The sequence below is a fragment of the Oncorhynchus keta genome, chromosome 7, assembly GCF_023373465.1.
Source record: "Oncorhynchus keta strain PuntledgeMale-10-30-2019 chromosome 7, Oket_V2, whole genome shotgun sequence".
Lineage (NCBI taxonomy): Eukaryota > Metazoa > Chordata > Actinopteri > Salmoniformes > Salmonidae > Oncorhynchus > Oncorhynchus keta.
In genome coordinates, this window is record NC_068427.1 from 38,581,902 (window position 1) to 38,600,874 (window position 18,973).

The following is an 18,973-nucleotide window of genomic DNA, read 5'->3' on the forward strand; positions in this document are numbered from 1 at the left end:
TCCCAACCCTGCCTGTATTATCAATACATATTAAACCCTGGCTCCCAACCCTGTCTGCATTCTCAAGATGTATTAAACCCTGGCTCCCAACCCTGTCTTCATTCTCAAGATGTATTAAACCCTGGCTCTCAACCTTGTCTGCATTCTCAAGATGTATTAAACCCTGGCTCCCAACCCTGTCTGTGTTCTCAATATGTATTAAACCCTGGCTCCCAACCCTGCCTGTAGTATCAATACATATTAAACCCTGGCTTCCAACCCTGCCTGTAGTATCAATACATATTAAACCCTGGCTCCCAACACTGTCTGCATTCTCAAGATGTATTAAACCCTGGCTCCCAACCCTGTCTGCATTCTCAAGATGTATTAAACCCTGGCTCCCAACCCTGCCTGTAGTATCAATACATATTAAACCCTGGCTCCCAACCCTGCCTGTAGTATCAATACATATTAAACCCTGGCTCCCAACCCTGCCTGTAGTATCAATACATATTAAACCCTGGCTCCCAACCCTGTCTGCATTCTCAAGATGTATTAAACCCTGGCTCCCAACCCTGTCTTCATTCTCAAGATGTATTAAACCCTGGCTCCCAACCTTGTCTGCATTCTCAAGATGTATTAAACCCTGGCTCCCAACCCTGTCTGTGTTCTCAATATGTATTAAACCCTGGCTCCCAACCCTGCCTGTAGTATCAATACATATTAAACCCTGGCTTCCAACCCTGCCTGTAGTATCAATACATATTAAACCCTGGCTCCCAACCCTGTCTTCATTCTCAAGATGTATTAAACCCTGGCTCCCAACCCTGTCTTCATTCTCAAGATGTATTAAACCCTGGCTCCCAACCCTGTCTGCATTCTCAAGATGTATTAAACCCTGGCTCCCAACCCTGTCTTCATTCTCAAGATGTATTAAACCCTGGCTCCCAACCTTGTCTGCATTCTCAAGATGTATTAAACCCTGGCTCCCAACCCTGTCTGCATTCTCAAGATGTATTAAACCCTGGCTCCCAACCCTGTCTGTGTTCTCAAGATGTATTAAACCCTGGCTCCCAACCCTGTCTTCATTCTCAAGATGTATTAAACCCTGGCTCCCAACCTTGTCTGCATTCTCAAGATGTATTAAACCCTGGCTCCCAACCCTGTCTGTGTTCTCAAGATGTATTAAACCCTGGCTCCCAACCCTGTCTGCATTCTCAAGATGTATTAAACCCTGGCTCCCAACCCTGTCTGCATTCTCAAGATGTATTAAACCCTGGCTCCCAACCCTGTCTGCATTCTCAAGATGTATTAAACCCTGGCTCCCAACCCTGTCTGCATTCTCAAGATGTATTAAACCCTGGCTCCCAACCCTGTCTGCATTCTCAAGATGTATTAAACCCTGGCTCCCAACCCTGTCTGCATTCTCAAGATGTATTAAACCCTGGCTCCCAACCCTGTCTGCATTCTCAAGATGTATTAAACCCTGGCTCCCAACCCTGTCTGTGTTTTCAATATGTATTAAACCCTGACTCCCAACCCTGTATGTGTTCTCAATACATATTAAACCCTGGCTCCCAACCCTGCCTGTATTGTCAATATGTATTAAACCCTGGCTCCCAACCCTGCCTGTATTATCAATACATATTAAACCCTGGCTCCCAACCCTGTCTGCATTCTCAAGATGTATTAAACCCTGGCTTCCAACCCTGTCTTCATTCTCAAGATGTATTAAACCCTGGCTCTCAACCTTGTCTGCATTCTCAAGATGTATTAAACCCTGGCTCCCAACCCTGTCTGTGTTCTCAATATGTATTAAACCCTGGCTCCCAACCCTGCCTGTAGTATCAATACATATTAAACCCTGGCTTCCAACCCTGCCTGTAGTATCAATACATATTAAACCCTGGCTCCCAACCCTGCCTGTAGTATCAATACATATTAAACCCTGGCTTCCAACCCTGCCTGTAGTATCAATACATATTAAACCCTGGCTCCCAACCCTGTCTTCATTCTCAAGATGTATTAAACCCTGGCTCCCAACCCTGTCTTCATTCTCAAGATGTATTAAACCCTGGCTCCCAACCCTGTCTTCATTCTCAAGATGTATTAAACCCTGGCTCCCAACCCTGTCTGCATTCTCAAGATGTATTAAACCCTGGCTCCCAACCCTGTCTTCATTCTCAAGATGTATTAAACCCTGGCTCCCAACCTTGTCTGCATTCTCAAGATGTATTAAACCCTGGCTCCCAACCCTGTCTGCATTCTCAAGATGTATTAAACCCTGGCTCCCAACCCTGTCTGCATTCTCAAGATGTATTAAACCCTGGCTCCCAACCCTGTCTTCATTCTCAAGATGTATTAAACCCTGGCTCCCAACCTTGTCTGCATTCTCAAGATGTATTAAACCCTGGCTCCCAACCCTGTCTGTGTTCTCAATATGTATTAAACCCTGGCTCCCAACCCTGCCTGTAGTATCAATACATATTAAACCCTGGCTTCCAACCCTGCCTGTAGTATCAATACATATTAAACCCTGGCTCCCAACCCTGTCTTCATTCTCAAGATGTATTAAACCCTGGCTCCCAACCCTGTCTGCATTCTCAAGATGTATTAAACCCTGGCTCCCAACCCTGTCTTCATTCTCAAGATGTATTAAACCCTGGCTCCCAACCTTGTCTGCATTCTCAAGATGTATTAAACCCTGGCTCCCAACCCTGTCTGCATTCTCAAGATGTATTAAACCCTGGCTCCCAACCCTGTCTGTGTTCTCAAGATGTATTAAACCCTGGCTCCCAACCCTGTCTGCATTCTCAAGATGTATTAAACCCTGGCTCCCAACCCTGTCTGCATTCTCAAGATGTATTAAACCCTGGCTCCCAACCCTGTCTGCATTCTCAAGATGTATTAAACCCTGGCTCCCAACCCTGTCTGCATTCTCAAGATGTATTAAACCCTGGCTCCCAACCCTGTCTGCATTCTCAAGATGTATTAAACCCTGGCTCCCAACCCTGTCTGCATTCTCAAGATGTATTAAACCCTGGCTCCCAACCCTGTCTGCATTCTCAAGATGTATTAAACCCTGGCTCCCAACCCTGTCTGCATTCTCAAGATGTATTAAACCCTGGCTCCCAACCCTGTCTGTGTTTTCAATATGTATTAAACCCTGACTCCCAACCCTGTATGTGTTCTCAATACATATTAAACCCTGGCTCCCAACCCTGCCTGTATTGTCAATATGTATTAAACCCTGGCTCCCAACCCTGCCTGCATTCTCAAGATGTATTAAACCCTGGCTTCCAACCCTGTCTTCATTCTCAAGATGTATTAAACCCTGGCTCCCAACCCTGCCTGTATTGTCAATATGTATTAAACCCTGGCTCCCAACCCTGCCTGTAGTATCAATACATATTAAACCCTGGCTTCCAACCCTGCCTGCAGTATCAATACATATTAAACCCTGGCTCCCAACCCTGCCTGTAGTATCAATACATATTAAACCCTGGCTCCCAACCCTGCCTGTAGTATCAATACATATTAAACCCTGGCTCCCAACCCTGCCTGTAGTATCAATACATATTAAACCCTGGCTCCCAACCCTGTCTGCATTCTCAAGATGTATTAAACCCTGGCTCCCAACCCTGTCTGCATTCTCAAGATGTATTAAACCCTGGCTCCCAACCCTGTCTGCATTCTCAAGATGTATTAAACCCTGGCTCCCAACCCTGTCTGCATTCTCAAGATGTATTAAACCCTGGCTCCCAACCCTGTCTGCATTCTCAAGATGTATTAAACCCTGGCTCCCAACCCTGTCTGTGTTCTCAATATGTATTAAACCCTGGCTCCCAACCCTGTCTGTGTTCTCAAGATGTATTAAACCCTGGCTCCCAACCCTGTCTGCATTCTCAAGATGTATTAAACCCTGGCTCCCAACCCTGTCTGCATTCTCAAGATGTATTAAACCCTGGCTCCCAACCCTGTCTGCATTCTCAAGATGTATTAAACCCTGGCTCCCAACCCTGTCTGCATTCTCAAGATGTATTAAACCCTGGCTCCCAACCCTGTCTGTGTTCTCAATATGTATTAAAGGAACATTAGTTCTTGTCACTCCTGGGGTCCTCGGTCACTAAAGTGACATACATCCTCAGGGATGACAGTCTCACAGCGAGATGAGCTCAACTGAATGACACAGTCATAAATTATACTCCATCTGATTGATGTTCCCTCCGTCAGTGCCTCCTGTGGAAAGTGTGTGTGTGTATGTGTGTGGAAACACCTCCACCCTTTAATTTACAGTCCCCTGTCCGCCTTATCGCTCATCTGTCATGAAGAAATACAGTCGGAGGCGGTCGGAGGCGGGGGGAGGCAACTCCACTGATGGTTTGTCACCGGCATTCAAGGCAGCTTCCAGAACAGGCAAGGATTGATGAGTCACCAAGAGAACGACTAATGGATTACACGAGCACAAGAGTTACCTCGCTCCTTGCCACACAATGCAGAGAATACCAGCAGCCCTTCGCCTGCCCTCGCTGGGTCTGGTGATGACACCACAGGCCACATGATGTCTGAGTGCGACTGGGGCTCTGATGGCGCCATCCAGCCGCTGTGAGGCTGTTACTCATGTCATGATGCTGGAGTTATTAGAAGGAAAGGGGGCAGGAGATTAGAAATGAGTAGGGTTAGGGACCGGGGAAGTGGAGTGGTGACCCATCCAGACAGACCATAATAGAATGACAGCGCCACCTATCCTCGTTACCACGATGACGTAACGCGTGTCCCCTCTGTCGTCACCGTGGAGGCTAAAGGGCATCAGAGGCACGTTGATGGTGAGGGCAAGGGAGGGAGGAAGTGTTTCTCACCTCATTACACTCTAAATGGAGGGGATGACTAAGCGTTTCAGTGATGGAGCTAAGGACTGAGTCATGGGATAACCAGGGTCTTAATAACATAACTAATCTATTGATCTCCCTCAGGAAGGGTAGGGGAGGAGAAAATAGGGGAGGAGAGGAGAACTGGGGTGAGAGGAAAGGAGGGTCAAGGAGGAGGGGAGAGGAGAGGTATAAGGGAGGAAAGGGGTGAGGCAGAGACGTACTGTACCTGCTCAGGATTGTACTTGGAGAGGACTCCTTCACCGTGAAACTCCCCCAGAACATCCTTCAGCTTCTTGGTGGAATCTGAGAAAGAGAGAGAGTGAGTGGCAGAATACCTGACCACTGTGACTGACCCAAAGTCAGGGAAAACTTTGACTCTACAGATTCAGTGAGCATAGCCTTGCTATTGAGAAAGATTACTGTAGGCAGACCTGGCTCTCAAGAGAAAACAGGCCATGTGCACCCTGACCACAAAATGAGGTGGAAACTGAGCTGCACTTCCTAACCTCCTGTCAAATGTATGACCATATTAGAGACACATATTTCCCTCAGATTACACACATCCACAAATAATTAAAAAACAACCCGATTTTGATAAACTCCCATATCTACTGTGTGAAATACCACAGTGTGCCATCACAGCAGCAAGATGTGTGACCTGTTGCCACAGGAAAAGGTCAACCAGTGAAGAACAAACACCACTGTAAATACAACCCATATTTATGTTTATTTACTTTCCCCTTTGTACTTTAACCATTTGCACATTGTTACATTGTATATATACATAATATGACATTTGAAATGTCTTTATTATTTTGGAACTTCTGGGAGTTTTTTTTATGTGTTTTTTTATTTCACCTTTATTTAACCAGGTAGGCCAGTTGAGAACAAGTTCTCATTTACAACTGCAACCTGGCCCAGATAAAGCAAAGCAGTGCGACAAAAACAACGACACAGAGTTACACATGACATAAACAAACGTACAGTCAATAATACAATAGAACGTACAGTCAATAACACAATAGAACGTACAGTCAATAACACAATAGAAGAAAAAAATCTGTATACAGTGTATGTAAATGAAGTAAGGAGGTAAGGCAATAAATAGGCCAATAGTGGCAAAGTAATTACAATTTGGCAATTTACACTGGAGTGATATATGTGCAGATGAGGATGTGCAAGTAGAAATACTGGTGTGAAAAGAGCAGAAAAACAAAAAAACAAATGTGGGGATGAGGTAGATAGTTGGTTGGATGGGCTATTTACAGATGGGCTGTGTACAGCTGCAGCGAACGGTAAGCTGCTCTGACAGCTGATGCTTAAAGTTAGTGAGGGAGATAGAAGTCTCCAACTTCAGTGATTTTTGCAATTCGTTCCTGTCATTGGCAGCAGAGAACTGGAAGGAAAGGCGGCCAAAGTAGGTTTTGACTTTGGGGATGAAATATACCTGCTGAGGCGCGTGCTATGGGTGGATATTGCTATGGTGACCAGTGAGCTAAGATAAGGCGGAGCTATACCTAGCAAAGACTTGTAGATTACCTGGAGCCAGTGGGTTTGGCGACTAATATATAGCGAGGACCAGCCAACGAGAGCATACAGGTTGCAGTGGTGGGTAGTATTGTCATGCCCTGACCTTAGTTATCTTTGTTTTCTTTATTATTTTGGTTAGGTCAGGGTGTGACAAGGGTGATATATGTGTTTTTTTCCTGTCTAGTGTTTTTGTATGTTTATGGTGGTTTTCCAGTCTAGGTGTTTTTATGTCTATGGTTGGTTCTCAATCAGAGGCAGCTGTTTATCGTTGTCTCTGATTGGGGACCATATATAGGTAGCCATATGCCTGGGATAGTTTGTGGGTTATTGTCTATGTGTAGTTTCATGTCAGCACTTGGTCGATATAGCGGCACGGTTTTCTTTATTAAAAGAAGAATGTATTCATATCACACTGCGCCTTGGTCTCATCAATACAACGACCATGACAAGTATATGGGGCTTTGGTGACAAAACGAATGGCACTGTGATAGACTGCATCCAATTTGTTGAGTAGAGTGTTGGAGGCTAATTTGTAAATGGCATCGCCGAAATCAAGGATCGGTAGGATAGTCAGTTTTACGAGGGTATGTTTGGTAGCATGAGTGAAGGAGGCTTTGTTGCGAAATAGGAAGCCGATTCTAGATTTAACTTTGGATTGGAGATGCTTAATGTGAGTCTGGAAGGAAAGTTTACAGTCTAGCCAGACACCTAGGTATTTGTAGTTGTCAACATAGTTGTCAACATATTCTAAGTCAGAACTGTCCAGAGTAGTGATGCTAGTTGGGCGGGTGCGGGCAGTGAGAATTGAACCCTGTGGCACCCCCATAGCGACTGCCAGAGGTCCGGATAACAAGCCCTCCGATTTTACACACTGAACTCTAGCTGAGAAGTAGTTAGTGTAGCAGGCGAGTGTAATGTTTACTGTTCATTTGTATTGTTGATTTCACTTTTGTGTAATATCTACTTAACTTGCTTTGGCAATGTTAACATATATTTCCCATGCCAATAAAGCGCCTTGAATTGAAATTGAGTGACGGGAGAGTTTTGTCACGTCTTGGTCATTGTATTTTGTGTTGTCGTTATATATTTGGTTAGGCCAGGGTGTGACATGGGGTTATTGTATTTTCGTATTGGGGTTTGTAGTATATGGGATCGCGGCTGAGTAGGGGTGTTGTATAGGCTTGGCTGCCTGAGGCGGTTCTCAATCAGAGTCAGGTGATTCTTGTTGTCTCTGATGGGGAACCGTATTTAGGTAGCCGGGGTTTCACTGTGTATTTCGTGGGTGATTGTTCCTGTCTCTGTGTAGTTTCACCAGATAGGCTGTAATTAAGTTTCACGTTCCGTTTGTTGTTTTGTATTTTGTATAGTTATTTCATGTGTCACTTTGTTCATTAAAGTCATGAGTAACCACCATGCTGCATTTCGGTCCGACTCTCTTTCTACAAACGAAGAACGACGTTACAAGTTTATACAGTGCATGACAAAGATATGCACGTCATACTGTGTAAGAATTTAAGACTACTTTACATGTGCAACACTTGAAAATATTGTAATACGTTCTATAGGGTAGAAGACTGTCAGACACTGTATCCACCATAAACCTATATTTGCCGGCCGATGACATAAGAAAGCCATGAGGCCAATGTAGATTTAGGAAGTGTGACTTCCCAGAACGACTCTAGCTTCTGTCTGAGAATCTGAGGGTAGAAAACTATTTATCAAGGAGCATATACAATCTGGCATTGTAATTGTCCAATTAAATCCATTCGTTTAGTAGTTTTGGCACCAGGTGTATCATTGGGTGGGGGAAATGCTGCTGGATATGCTGATTGTCTTTTGGGCCCTAGCTGTATCTGAGAAGATCATCAGGGTAGATCATGAGGCGCAAATCTAATAGAGGTAAAAATGAGTTTAGCTAATTAATTAAAGAAATAGACCAATTAAGCCAGGAAAGTTGTAAGGATTGCAATAGTGAATCATCTCCGTGGAGATGGTTTGGATGCCCACACTCTTTTCTCTCTTTAATACAACAAAAATCTTACGGCATACAGAATTATCTCAGACTCCGAGTTGGGTTAGACCATAGAAATGTAATTAGATACGGTATATCTTAATAGGTTGGATAATCACCCCCCTCTCTCCTCCCTTTGGTAGAAAAACCCCTATAGCATACTGAATCATCTCTGGAGTTGTCATGACTGTCCTGATCAGGTCAGGTTACAGGAGACCACAACCCTACAGATTATCTCTCAACCCCAACAGAGGAGGAGAGATCTAGGGGTCTGAAGATGTGGGGGTTTTATGACCCCTCACGCCCCTGGTAAATCTCAGGCCACAGACAAAGTATTTTGTCCTGTTACTATGGAGAACCAGCCTCAGAACATTAAACATGAAATAAAGGGACTTTGGAACAAGGGTTTCCGTCAGCCACAAGGGTGGTCATGACGATAGATGAAATATGAAAATGTATATCATTTTTGTTTTGTTATTAAAGGTTAATAGATGACGTTATTACGATAACATTGTAACGTGAAGAGTTTTCCTAGTATATGTTTGATGTTTATACATTGTACGTTGTGTGGAAAATGTCCAAATCAACGGGAATGTTTTGGTAAAGATTAAATGTTAAGTTGTCTAAAATTTGATTTGAGTGAAATCTAGACCTTGCCCTCATTGCCCTCACTTGGTACGCCCAGAGAATTGCCCTAAAGGCGGTTACGCCCACTTCTGACCCAAGGGTATAAAACCTGTGAGTAAAGAATTCACAGACAAGACTACGTGACCCAAGCTGCAGCCAAGGTCTAAAAAGTCAACGAACCCAAAACGCAACGCAAGTTTGAAGACAAAGAAATATTTTTCTACCTAAGCTACGGATGAGTAGCTGTGTCTAAGCGGGTGAATTCAAGTTGAACCACCTAGCCTCCATCTCCCATCGAATCGTGGCACTGTTTCATTCCAACGCTGTGAGCTCTGAGCTACAGAGTTGTCTGTCCTCAGAAGACCCCTTCCAGAGCAAGGGTGAGGGAACAGACTCCTAAGCCAAAAGGACACTGACATCGGGAGGACGATCAGAGAGGTGCGCCGGAGTAATGCGTCATCGAGAAGCCTGAATGTTCCCCTGAACGTTCTGCGCAGAGAATCCTCGGAGATCTCCCTCACGTAATTACATCATTATATTCTGACCCATAAGAGCGGCAGTTTGGGGCAAGGCTAGGGTTAGAATAGCATAGCTGACAAATTCACCCAAATGTATATTTCCCTCGTGTACTTTCTTTTTCCTCTCTCTCTTTGAAATCCCCATTTTAGTGTGTTGGCCCGTTATACTAAGTTCTAATCAATAGCCTATAATGTGTTTTGTCTATGTGTATCTTTAATCATCATTTTAGCTTTCTCGTAAATAAATATTCAACTAAGATTGGTGTGGTACGAACTCATTGGTGAGACCCGGGTCCTTGCAGCCACACGGACTATACGACGGAACGAAATTGTAGAGGTGACTGGTTAATTAGCGGCTGTTGTAAATATTCTTTGAGTTAATTTGGGAAATAGAAACTCAATAAAAACTAGTTTTCCCATGGTGCCCCAGGTTAATGAGTTAATAATTGCTTGATTCAGTTAATCACGCAATTAGAAACTTGTAATCATTCGATGAGCAACAGTCGTCACATTAACTAATACAACGTCACGACAATCTCCATGGATTGAACGCCCCACACGTTCTCCTCTCTCTAGTACACAGCAGTCCAGTTTATGTTAGGTGAGCTCAGTAGTTTAGATTTGGGAAAAAATAGCATACATTATCGAAATGAATCATCTGTGTGGAGTGAGGCTGAACACCCTGCTCTCTCCTCTGTCTAAAACAAAGGCCAATTAGGTGTTAGGTGACTACCTGAGCAGGCAGGGTGTGAGTCACAGGGACCAGGAACATGGTGTGTTTTACACCCAGCCATGCTAATATCTCCCTGGGTTTCCCCGCTCCTCCTCCTGATGGCAATCATCTGTTAGCCTGTCATACTGAGGCAGGCAGGAAGGCAGGGACTATAGATAGTTAACCCTTATCCCCCCAATGCCAGTCACCTCGACGCCTGTCATACTGAGGCAGGCAGGAAGGCAGGGACTATAGATAGTTAACCCTTATCCCCCCAACGCCAGTCACCTCGACGCCTGTCATACTGAGGCAGGCAGGAAGGCAGGGACTATAGATAGTTAACCCTTATCCCCCCAACGCCAGTCACCTCGACGCCTGTCATACTGAGGCAGGCAGGAAGGCAGGGACTATAGATAGTTAACCCTTATCCCCCCAACGCCAGTCACCTCGACGCCTGTCATACTGAGGCAGGCAGGAAGGCAGGGACTATAGATAGTTAACCCTTATCCCCCCAACGCCAGTCACCTCGACGCCTGTCATACTGAGGCAGGCAGGAAGGCAGGGACTATAGATAGTTAACCCTTATCCCCCCAACGCCAGTCACCTCTCAGCCTGTCATACTGAGGCACGGTAGTGAGGCAGGGACCAAAGATAGCTAACCCTTATCTAAACAGGTGAGTTGACTTACTGAGAAGACATTCTCATTCACTGAAAATGCTCAATCACATCTATGCTCGCATGCACATACTCACACACATGCAGGCAGGTGTGCATTTCATATGTATGCATGTATGCAAAGCATTTGCCCCTCACCAGGCAAATCTCTAATCTGAGCAATCATATTCGCTCCCTGAATCAACTAACAATAGGTAATGGCCTGAGACAACTTAAGCTACAGTAAATCCACTCCATTTACCATAAAATAGTTGATGAAGTAGATCATTCAGCTAACTAGACTGTAGCTAGTTATCCCTACAACCAGCACAAAAACAAGAACAGTCTCGCGGTAGCTGACACTAACATTTCACCTTTTCCATTATATTTCTCCTTTATTAACTCCTATTGAAAACAGACACACCAGACACAATTACCAACAACATTATAGTAGCACAGACACAGACATCCATCCAACACAGCAGACCTGGGTTCAAACAGTGTTTGTATTTTCACAATATGGGCTTGATTGAGCTTGTCTGGCGGAATGGAACCAACGGAATAATCCCCGCCTACCTGATCACTCAAGGCAGGCTCAATCAAACGCTCCAAGTATTTTGAAAAAATACCCCCACACACACACACACACACACACACACACACACACACACACACACACACACACACACACACACACACACACACACACACACACACACACACACACAGCAGCAGCATTGTGGTCGTACATGTGACAGAAGGCCCATTAGCAACCCAGCGTAAATAGATGACAAATATCCTCCTCTCATCATTAGCACAGCAGTGTCAAAATCAACAAGCCCTTTAGCACTCTGCTCTGTGAAGAGTGGATGTTCGTCTCTCACACACACCCCTGTTCACACAGACAGAGGAAAGAGACAAAACACCCCGATTGCAATGAACAATACAGCAGCAATTGCTATCTCACTTCTGCTATTCATACTCATAGAATGAACAGTACACACTGCTATTGACTGGCTGCCTCTATTATGGGTAGAAAACAGGCCTGAGCAGGGATCATAAGAAAGGCAATCAAGATAAATATTATATCCTGGTCTTTGTGAACGGAAGCATGGAGGCAAAATAATTCATGTTTTGCATCGAATTCACCTGTTTTAATGCCGGAGTGTACAGTACCACTAAGGTGGTATTGTTGACTGTTGTATTGGTCTATGTTATGGAGCCACCATACTGTATGGGTCTATGTTAATGAGCCACCATACTGTATGGGTGGGTCTATGTTAATGAGCCACCATACTGTATGGGTCTGTGCTATGGAGCCACCATACTGTATGGGTCTGTGCTATGGAGCCACCATACTGTATGGGTCTGTGCTATGGAGCCACCATACTGTATGGGTCTATGTTATTGAGCCACCATACTGTATGGGTCTATGTTATGGAGCCACCATACTATACGGGTCTATGTTAATGAGCCACCATACTGTATGGGTCTATGTTAATGAGCCACCATACTGTATGGGTCTATGTTAATGAGCCACCATACTGTATGGGTCTGTGTTATGGAGCCACCATACTGTACGGGTCTATGTTAATGAGCCACCATACTGTATGGGTCTATGTTAATGAGCCACCATACTGTATGGGTCTATGTTAATGAGCCACCATACTGTATGGGTCTGTGCTATGGAGCCACCATACTGTATGGGTCTGTGTTATGGAGCCACCATACTGTACGGGTCTATGTTAATGAGCCACCATACTGTATGGGTCTATGTTAATGAGCCACCATACTGTATGGGTCTATGTTAATGAGCCACCATACTGTATGGGTCTATGTTAATGAGCCACCATACTGTATGGGTCTATGTTAATGAGCCACCATACTGTATGGGTCTATGTTAATGAGCCACCATACTGTATGGGTCTATGTTAATGAGCCACCATACTGTATGGGTCTGTGTTATGGAGCCACCATACTGTATGGGTCTATGTTAATGAGCCACCATACTGTATGGGTCTATGTTAATGAGCCACCATACTGTATGGGTCTATGTTAATGAGCCACCATACTGTATGGGTCTATGTTAATGAGCCACCATACTGTATGGGTCTATGTTAATGAGCCACCATACTGTATGGGTCTATGTTAATGAGCCACCATACTGTATGGGTCTATGTTAATGAGCCACCATACTGTATGGGTCTGTGTTATGGAGCCACCATACTGTATGGGTCTATGTTATGGAGCCACCATACTGTATGGGTCTATGTTATTGAGCCACCATACTGTATGGGTCTATGTTAATGAGCCACCATACTGTATGGGTCTGTGTTATGGAGCCACCATACTGTATGGGGCTATGTTAATGAGCCACCATACTGTATGGGTCTGTGCTATGGAGCCACCATACTGTATGGGTCTATGTTAATGAGCCACCATACTGTATGGGTCTATGTTATGGAGCCACCATACTATACGGGTCTATGTTAATGAGCCACCATACTGTATGGGTCTATGTTAATGAGCCACCATACTGTATGGGTCTATGTTAATGAGCCACCATACTGTATGGGTCTGTGTTATGGAGCCACCATACTGTATGGGTCTATGTTAATGAGCCACCATACTGTATGGGTCTGTGTTATGGAGCCACCATACTGTACGGGTCTATGTTAATGAGCCACCATACTGTATGGGTCTATGTTAATGAGCCACCATACTGTATGGGTCTATGTTAATGAGCCACCATACTGTATGGGTCTGTGCTATGGAGCCACCATACTGTATGGGTCTATGTTAATAAGCCACCATAATGTATGGGTCTGTGCTATGGAGCCACCATACTGTACGGGTCTATGTTAATGAGCCACCATACTGTATGGGTCTATGTTAATGAGCCACCATACTGTATGGGTCTATGTTAATGAGCCACCATACTGTATGGGTCTATGCTATGGAGCCACCATACTGTATGGGTCTGTGTTATGGAGCCACCATACTGTATGGGTCTATGTTAATGAGCCACCATACTGTATGGGTCTATGTTAATGAGCCACCATACTGTATGGGTCTGTGTTATGGAGCCACCATACTGTATGGGTCTATGTTAATGAGCCACCATACTGTATGGGTCTATGTTAATGAGCCACCATACTGTATGGGTCTATGTTAATGAGCCACCATACTGTATGGGTCTATGTTAATGAGCCACCATACTGTATGGGTCTGTGTTATGGAGCCACCATACTGTATGGGTCTATGTTAATGAGCCACCATACTGTATGGGTCTATGTTAATGAGCCACCATACTGTATGGGTCTATGTTAATGAGACACCATACTGTATGGGTCTATGTTAATGAGCCACCATACTGTATGGGTCTGTGTTATGGAGCCACCATACTGTATGGGTCTATGTTAATGAGCCACCATACTGTATGGGTCTATGTTAATGAGCCACCATACTGTATGGGTCTGTGTTATGGAGCCACCATACTGTATGGGTCTGTGTTATGGAGCCACCATACTGTGTGGGTCTATGTTAATGAGCCACCATACTGTATGGGTCTATGTTAATGAGCCACCATACTGTATGGGTCTGTGTTATGGAGCCACCATACTGTATGGGTCTATGTTAATGAGCCACCATACTGTATGGGTCTATGTTAATGAGCCACCATACTGTATGGGTCTGTGTTATGGAGCCACCATACTGTATGGGTCTATGTTAATGAGCCATCATACTGTATGGGTCTGTGCTATGGAGCCACCATACTGTACGGGTCTATGTTAATGAGCCACCATACTGTATGGGTCTATGTTAATGAGCCACCATACTGTATGGGTCTATGTTAATGAGCCACCATACTGTATGGGTCTATGTTATGGAGCCACCATACTGTATGGGTCTATGTTAATGAGCCACCATACTGTATGGGTCTGTGTTATGGAGCCACCATACTGTATGGGTCTATGTTATGGAGCCACCATACTGTATGGGTCTATGTTATGGAGCCACCATACTGTATGGGTCTGTGTTATGGAGCCACCATACTGTATGGGTCTATGTTAATGAGCCACCATACTGTATGGGTCTGTGCTATGGAGCCACCATACTGTATGGGTCTGTGTTATGGAGCCACCATACTGTATGGGTCTGTGTTATGGAGCCACCATACTGTATGGGTCTATGTTATGGAGCCACCATACTGTATGGGTCTGTGTTATGGAGCCACCATACTGTATGGGTCTGTGTTATGGAGCCACCATACTGTATGGGTCTATGTTATGGAGCCAAATCACAGAAAAGAAAAGAAACAAAAAAATAAACTCAAAGCAGCTGCACAAATAAAACTGTCTGGATAGAGAGAAGGAGAAAGAAAGAGCCAGGAGGAGTATTTTTAGCCTTAGCCATTAATAAATGACTCAGATGAACGAGGGAAGGAGAGATCATAGGAAAAGAGGGGTCAAGTCTTGAGTCAAAAGCAGCCTTCACTCCTTCCTCATCAGCAGAATGAAATCATGCCTGCATTCCAAACAGCACCCTATTCCTCATGCAGTGCACTACTTTTGACCACATAACCATTTATGTGTTAGGCTTTGTGTTTGATCAATTTCTGTTTCAATGACAAGCTCGCTCAACATTTGAGTATACCCCTAGACAACAGATGAATAGGTCTAGGGAATGTGAACAATGTGTTCTTAGGTATGTCTATGAATAGAGGAATCCTCAGATAAAAAATAAATAAAAAATTGTTTCTCTCAGACAACACAATCTATTCAGATGCTGTGTGGATGTGTATCAGCTCAATAGATTGTAAGGGAGTGAAAATTAAGGCTCATCTATTACAAGGAAAGCCAGACTAGTGATGGATTCTCCTTCGACTTACAAATGTCTGGGGTGGGAAGGCTGCTGATATGGATGAGTTACCTACGCGTAGAGAGAGACAAAAATAAAACTAGAATGTTTTTTAACCTTTATTTAACTAGGCAAGTGAGTTAAGAACAAATTCTTATTTACAATGACGGCCTACACCGGCCAAACCTGGACAACGCTGGGCCAGTTGTACACTGCCCTATCACGGCCGGATGTGATACAGCCTGGATTTCATGTGATAAATTCCAGAGAATCCTTGAACGTTACCAAAATTCTGATAGTTTACTGGTAAACTTTGAAAGTTACCGGTAATATACCCTCCCTTTGCTCCCCTACTTAAGATGGTTGCATTAACTATAAGTCGCTCTCGATAAGAGTGTCTGCTGAATTACTAAAATGTAAATGAAAAAAACAAGCAAGATGATGTTGTGGTAGAAATAGTCATTGGGGAGGGGGAAAATACTATTTGTATGAATCATTTATCTTCAAGCGCAAAGAAAAACAATTGCCTACATCAGACCACTTAGGCAAATGATGGGTAGGAAGTGAGGCTTGGAAGGGGGAGGTGCATTTCTTTGGTACCGCCCTCTATGTACACAACCTGGCATTTGACTCTCAGTCTGGTGACGTCAGGTTATCCCAGCTATCAGACCTTGTCTGGTTACAGTACGTCAGGTTATCCCAGCTATCAGACCTTGTCTGGTTACAGTACGTCAGGTTATCCCAGCTATCAGACCTTGTCTGGTTACAGTACGTCAGGTTATCCCAGCTATCAGAGCTGGTCTGGTTACAGTACGTCAGGTTATCCCAGCTATCAGAGCTGGTCTGGTTACAGTACGTCAGGTTATCCCAGCTATCAGAGCTGGTCTGGTTACAGTACGTCAGGTTATCCCAGCTATCAGAGCTGGTCTGGTTACAGTACGTCAGGTTATCCCAGCTATCAGAGCTGGTCTGGTTACAGTACGTCAGGTTATCCCAGCTATCAGAGCTGGTCTGGTTACAGTACGTCAGGTTATCCCAGCTATCAGAGCTGGTCTGGTTACAGTACGTCAGGTTATCCCAGCTATCAGAGCTGGTCTGGTTACAGTACGTCAGGTTATCCCAGCTATCAGACCTTGTCTGGTTACAGTACGTCAGGTTATCCCAGCTATCAGAGCTGGTCTGGTTACAGTACGTCAGGTTATCCCAGCTATCAGAGCTGGTCTGGTTACAGTACGTCAGGTTATCCCAGCTATCAGACCTTGTCTGGTTACAGTACGTCAGGTTATCCCAGCTATCAGACCTTGTCTGGTTACAGTACGTCAGGTTATCCCAGCTATCAGAGCTGGTCTGGTTACAGTACGTCAGGTTATCCCAGCTATCAGACCTTGTCTGGTTACAGTACGTCAGGTTATCCCAGCTATAAGATCTTGTCTGGTTACAGTACGTCAGGTTATCCCAGCTATCAGACCTTGTCTGGTTACAGTACGTCAGGTTATCCCAGCTATCAGAGCTGGTCTGGTTACAGTACATCAGGTTATCCCAGCTATCAGACCTTGTCTGGTTACAGTACGTCAGGTTATCCCAGCTATCAGAGCTGGTCTGGTTACAGTACGTCAGGTTATCCCAGCTATCAGACCTTGTCTGGTTACAGTACATCAGGTTATCCCAGCTATCAGATCTTGTCTGGTTACAGTACGTCAGGTTATCCCAGCTATCAGACCTTGTCTGGTTACAGTACGTCAGGTTATCCCAGCTATCAGACCTTGTCTGGTTACAGTACGTCAGGTTATCCCAGCTATCAGACCTTGTCTGGTTACAGTACGTCAGGTTATCCCAGCTATCAGACCTTGTCTGGTTACAGTACGTCAGGTTATCCCAGCTATCAGAGCTGGTCTGGTTACAGTACGTCAGGTTATCCCAGCTATCAGACCTTGTCTGGTTACAGTACGTCAGGTTATCCCAGCTATCAGACCTTGTCTGGTTACAGTACGTCAGGTTATCCCAGCTATCAGAGCTGGTCTGGTGACTTCAGGGTATCCCACTTACCAGACCTAGTCTGGGTGTGTCAGGTTATCCCAGCTATCAGAGCTGGTCTGGTGACCTCAGGGTATCCCACTTACCAGACCTGGTCTGGGTGCATCAAGTTATCGCAGCTATCAGACCTGGGTCAAATGCATGAGCTTGATTTAGTTTGCACTATTGGAACTATTCCATTGATCCCATTGTGTAGAGAAAACTAAATCAAGCTCAGCTCAAGTATTTTAATGTATTTGACCCAAGGTCTGACACAAGTATTGCTGATAGTGGTATGTCAGGATACATTTGCCTCAGTTTACCAATTGCTATAACAGGTAATGCTAGTACTCACACTCGCTATACTGCTGCAGCTGACCGAACTCAGATGGACTCAGACACTCCCAGCTCCCGACTCCGTCTCCCATCATGGTGCCAGCTGGGACGAACGTGAGGGAGGATGGTGGTGGATGTGCCTCTGAGGTGGAATGAGGTTCTAGTGTGGTTATCCCTGTGTGGAGCTGAGGAGGTTAATATCTGTCATGGCGTCATCCCAGATCCTTCCCAGTGAGTGCAGGTGGTGGCAGAAACAGACATCAGAGATGGTGGATCAGTACGTGATATGGCGGTCCAGCCAGATGCAGGTCTCTTGGCCTCTCTCTCTCTGTTTACACAGACACAAGCTGAGAGAGGGGGAGAGGGAGATGGAGAGAGGGAGAGAGGGAGAGAAAGAGCGAGAGAGCGAGGGAAAAAGAGAGAGTGAGTGTGTGTGTGTGTGTGTGTGTGTGTGTGTGTGTGTGTGTGAGAGAGAGAGAGAGAGAGAGAGAGAGAGAGAGAGAGAGAGAGAGGGGAGAGAGATTAGTTTCTATCAAACCATCTTCCGCCATTATAGAACACAGACACACAGACTCCTGACACAGTCAAAATCAAGTCATTAGTCACTGCCACAGCACATAAACCACACACATACAGTACATAGAGTAAAGTGGAGGCTGGTGAGGGGAGGACGGCTCATAATAATGTCTGGAATGGAGCGAATAGAATAGCATCAAACACATGGTATCCATGTTCGATGTATTTGATGCTATTCCGCTGCAGCCATTACCACGAGCCTGTCCTCCCCAATTAAGGTGCCACCAACCTCCTGTGATAGAGTGGGCTCCTCAATGTAGGTATGTACATGCTATGCGGGCAGAAG

At 44.8% G+C, this 18,973-nt stretch overlaps 1 protein-coding gene across 5 annotated transcripts in view; it reads right to left on the reverse strand.

Moving 5' to 3' along the window:
- The window catches only part of LOC118386425 (diacylglycerol kinase beta-like), a 171,169-nt gene that overhangs the window by 117,342 nt on the left and 34,854 nt on the right, over positions 1-18,973 (reverse strand). For all 5 annotated transcript variants that reach the window (XM_052522797.1, XM_052522800.1, XM_052522799.1 and 2 more), the window contains 2 exons: positions 18,131-18,458; positions 5,077-5,153 (listed from right to left, as the gene is read on the reverse strand). In XM_052522797.1, coding sequence (XP_052378757.1) covers positions 5,077-5,153; positions 18,131-18,206 — 153 coding nt within the window. In that variant the 5' untranslated portion in view covers positions 18,207-18,458. The remainder of the gene's footprint in view (positions 1-5,076; positions 5,154-18,130; positions 18,459-18,973) is intronic.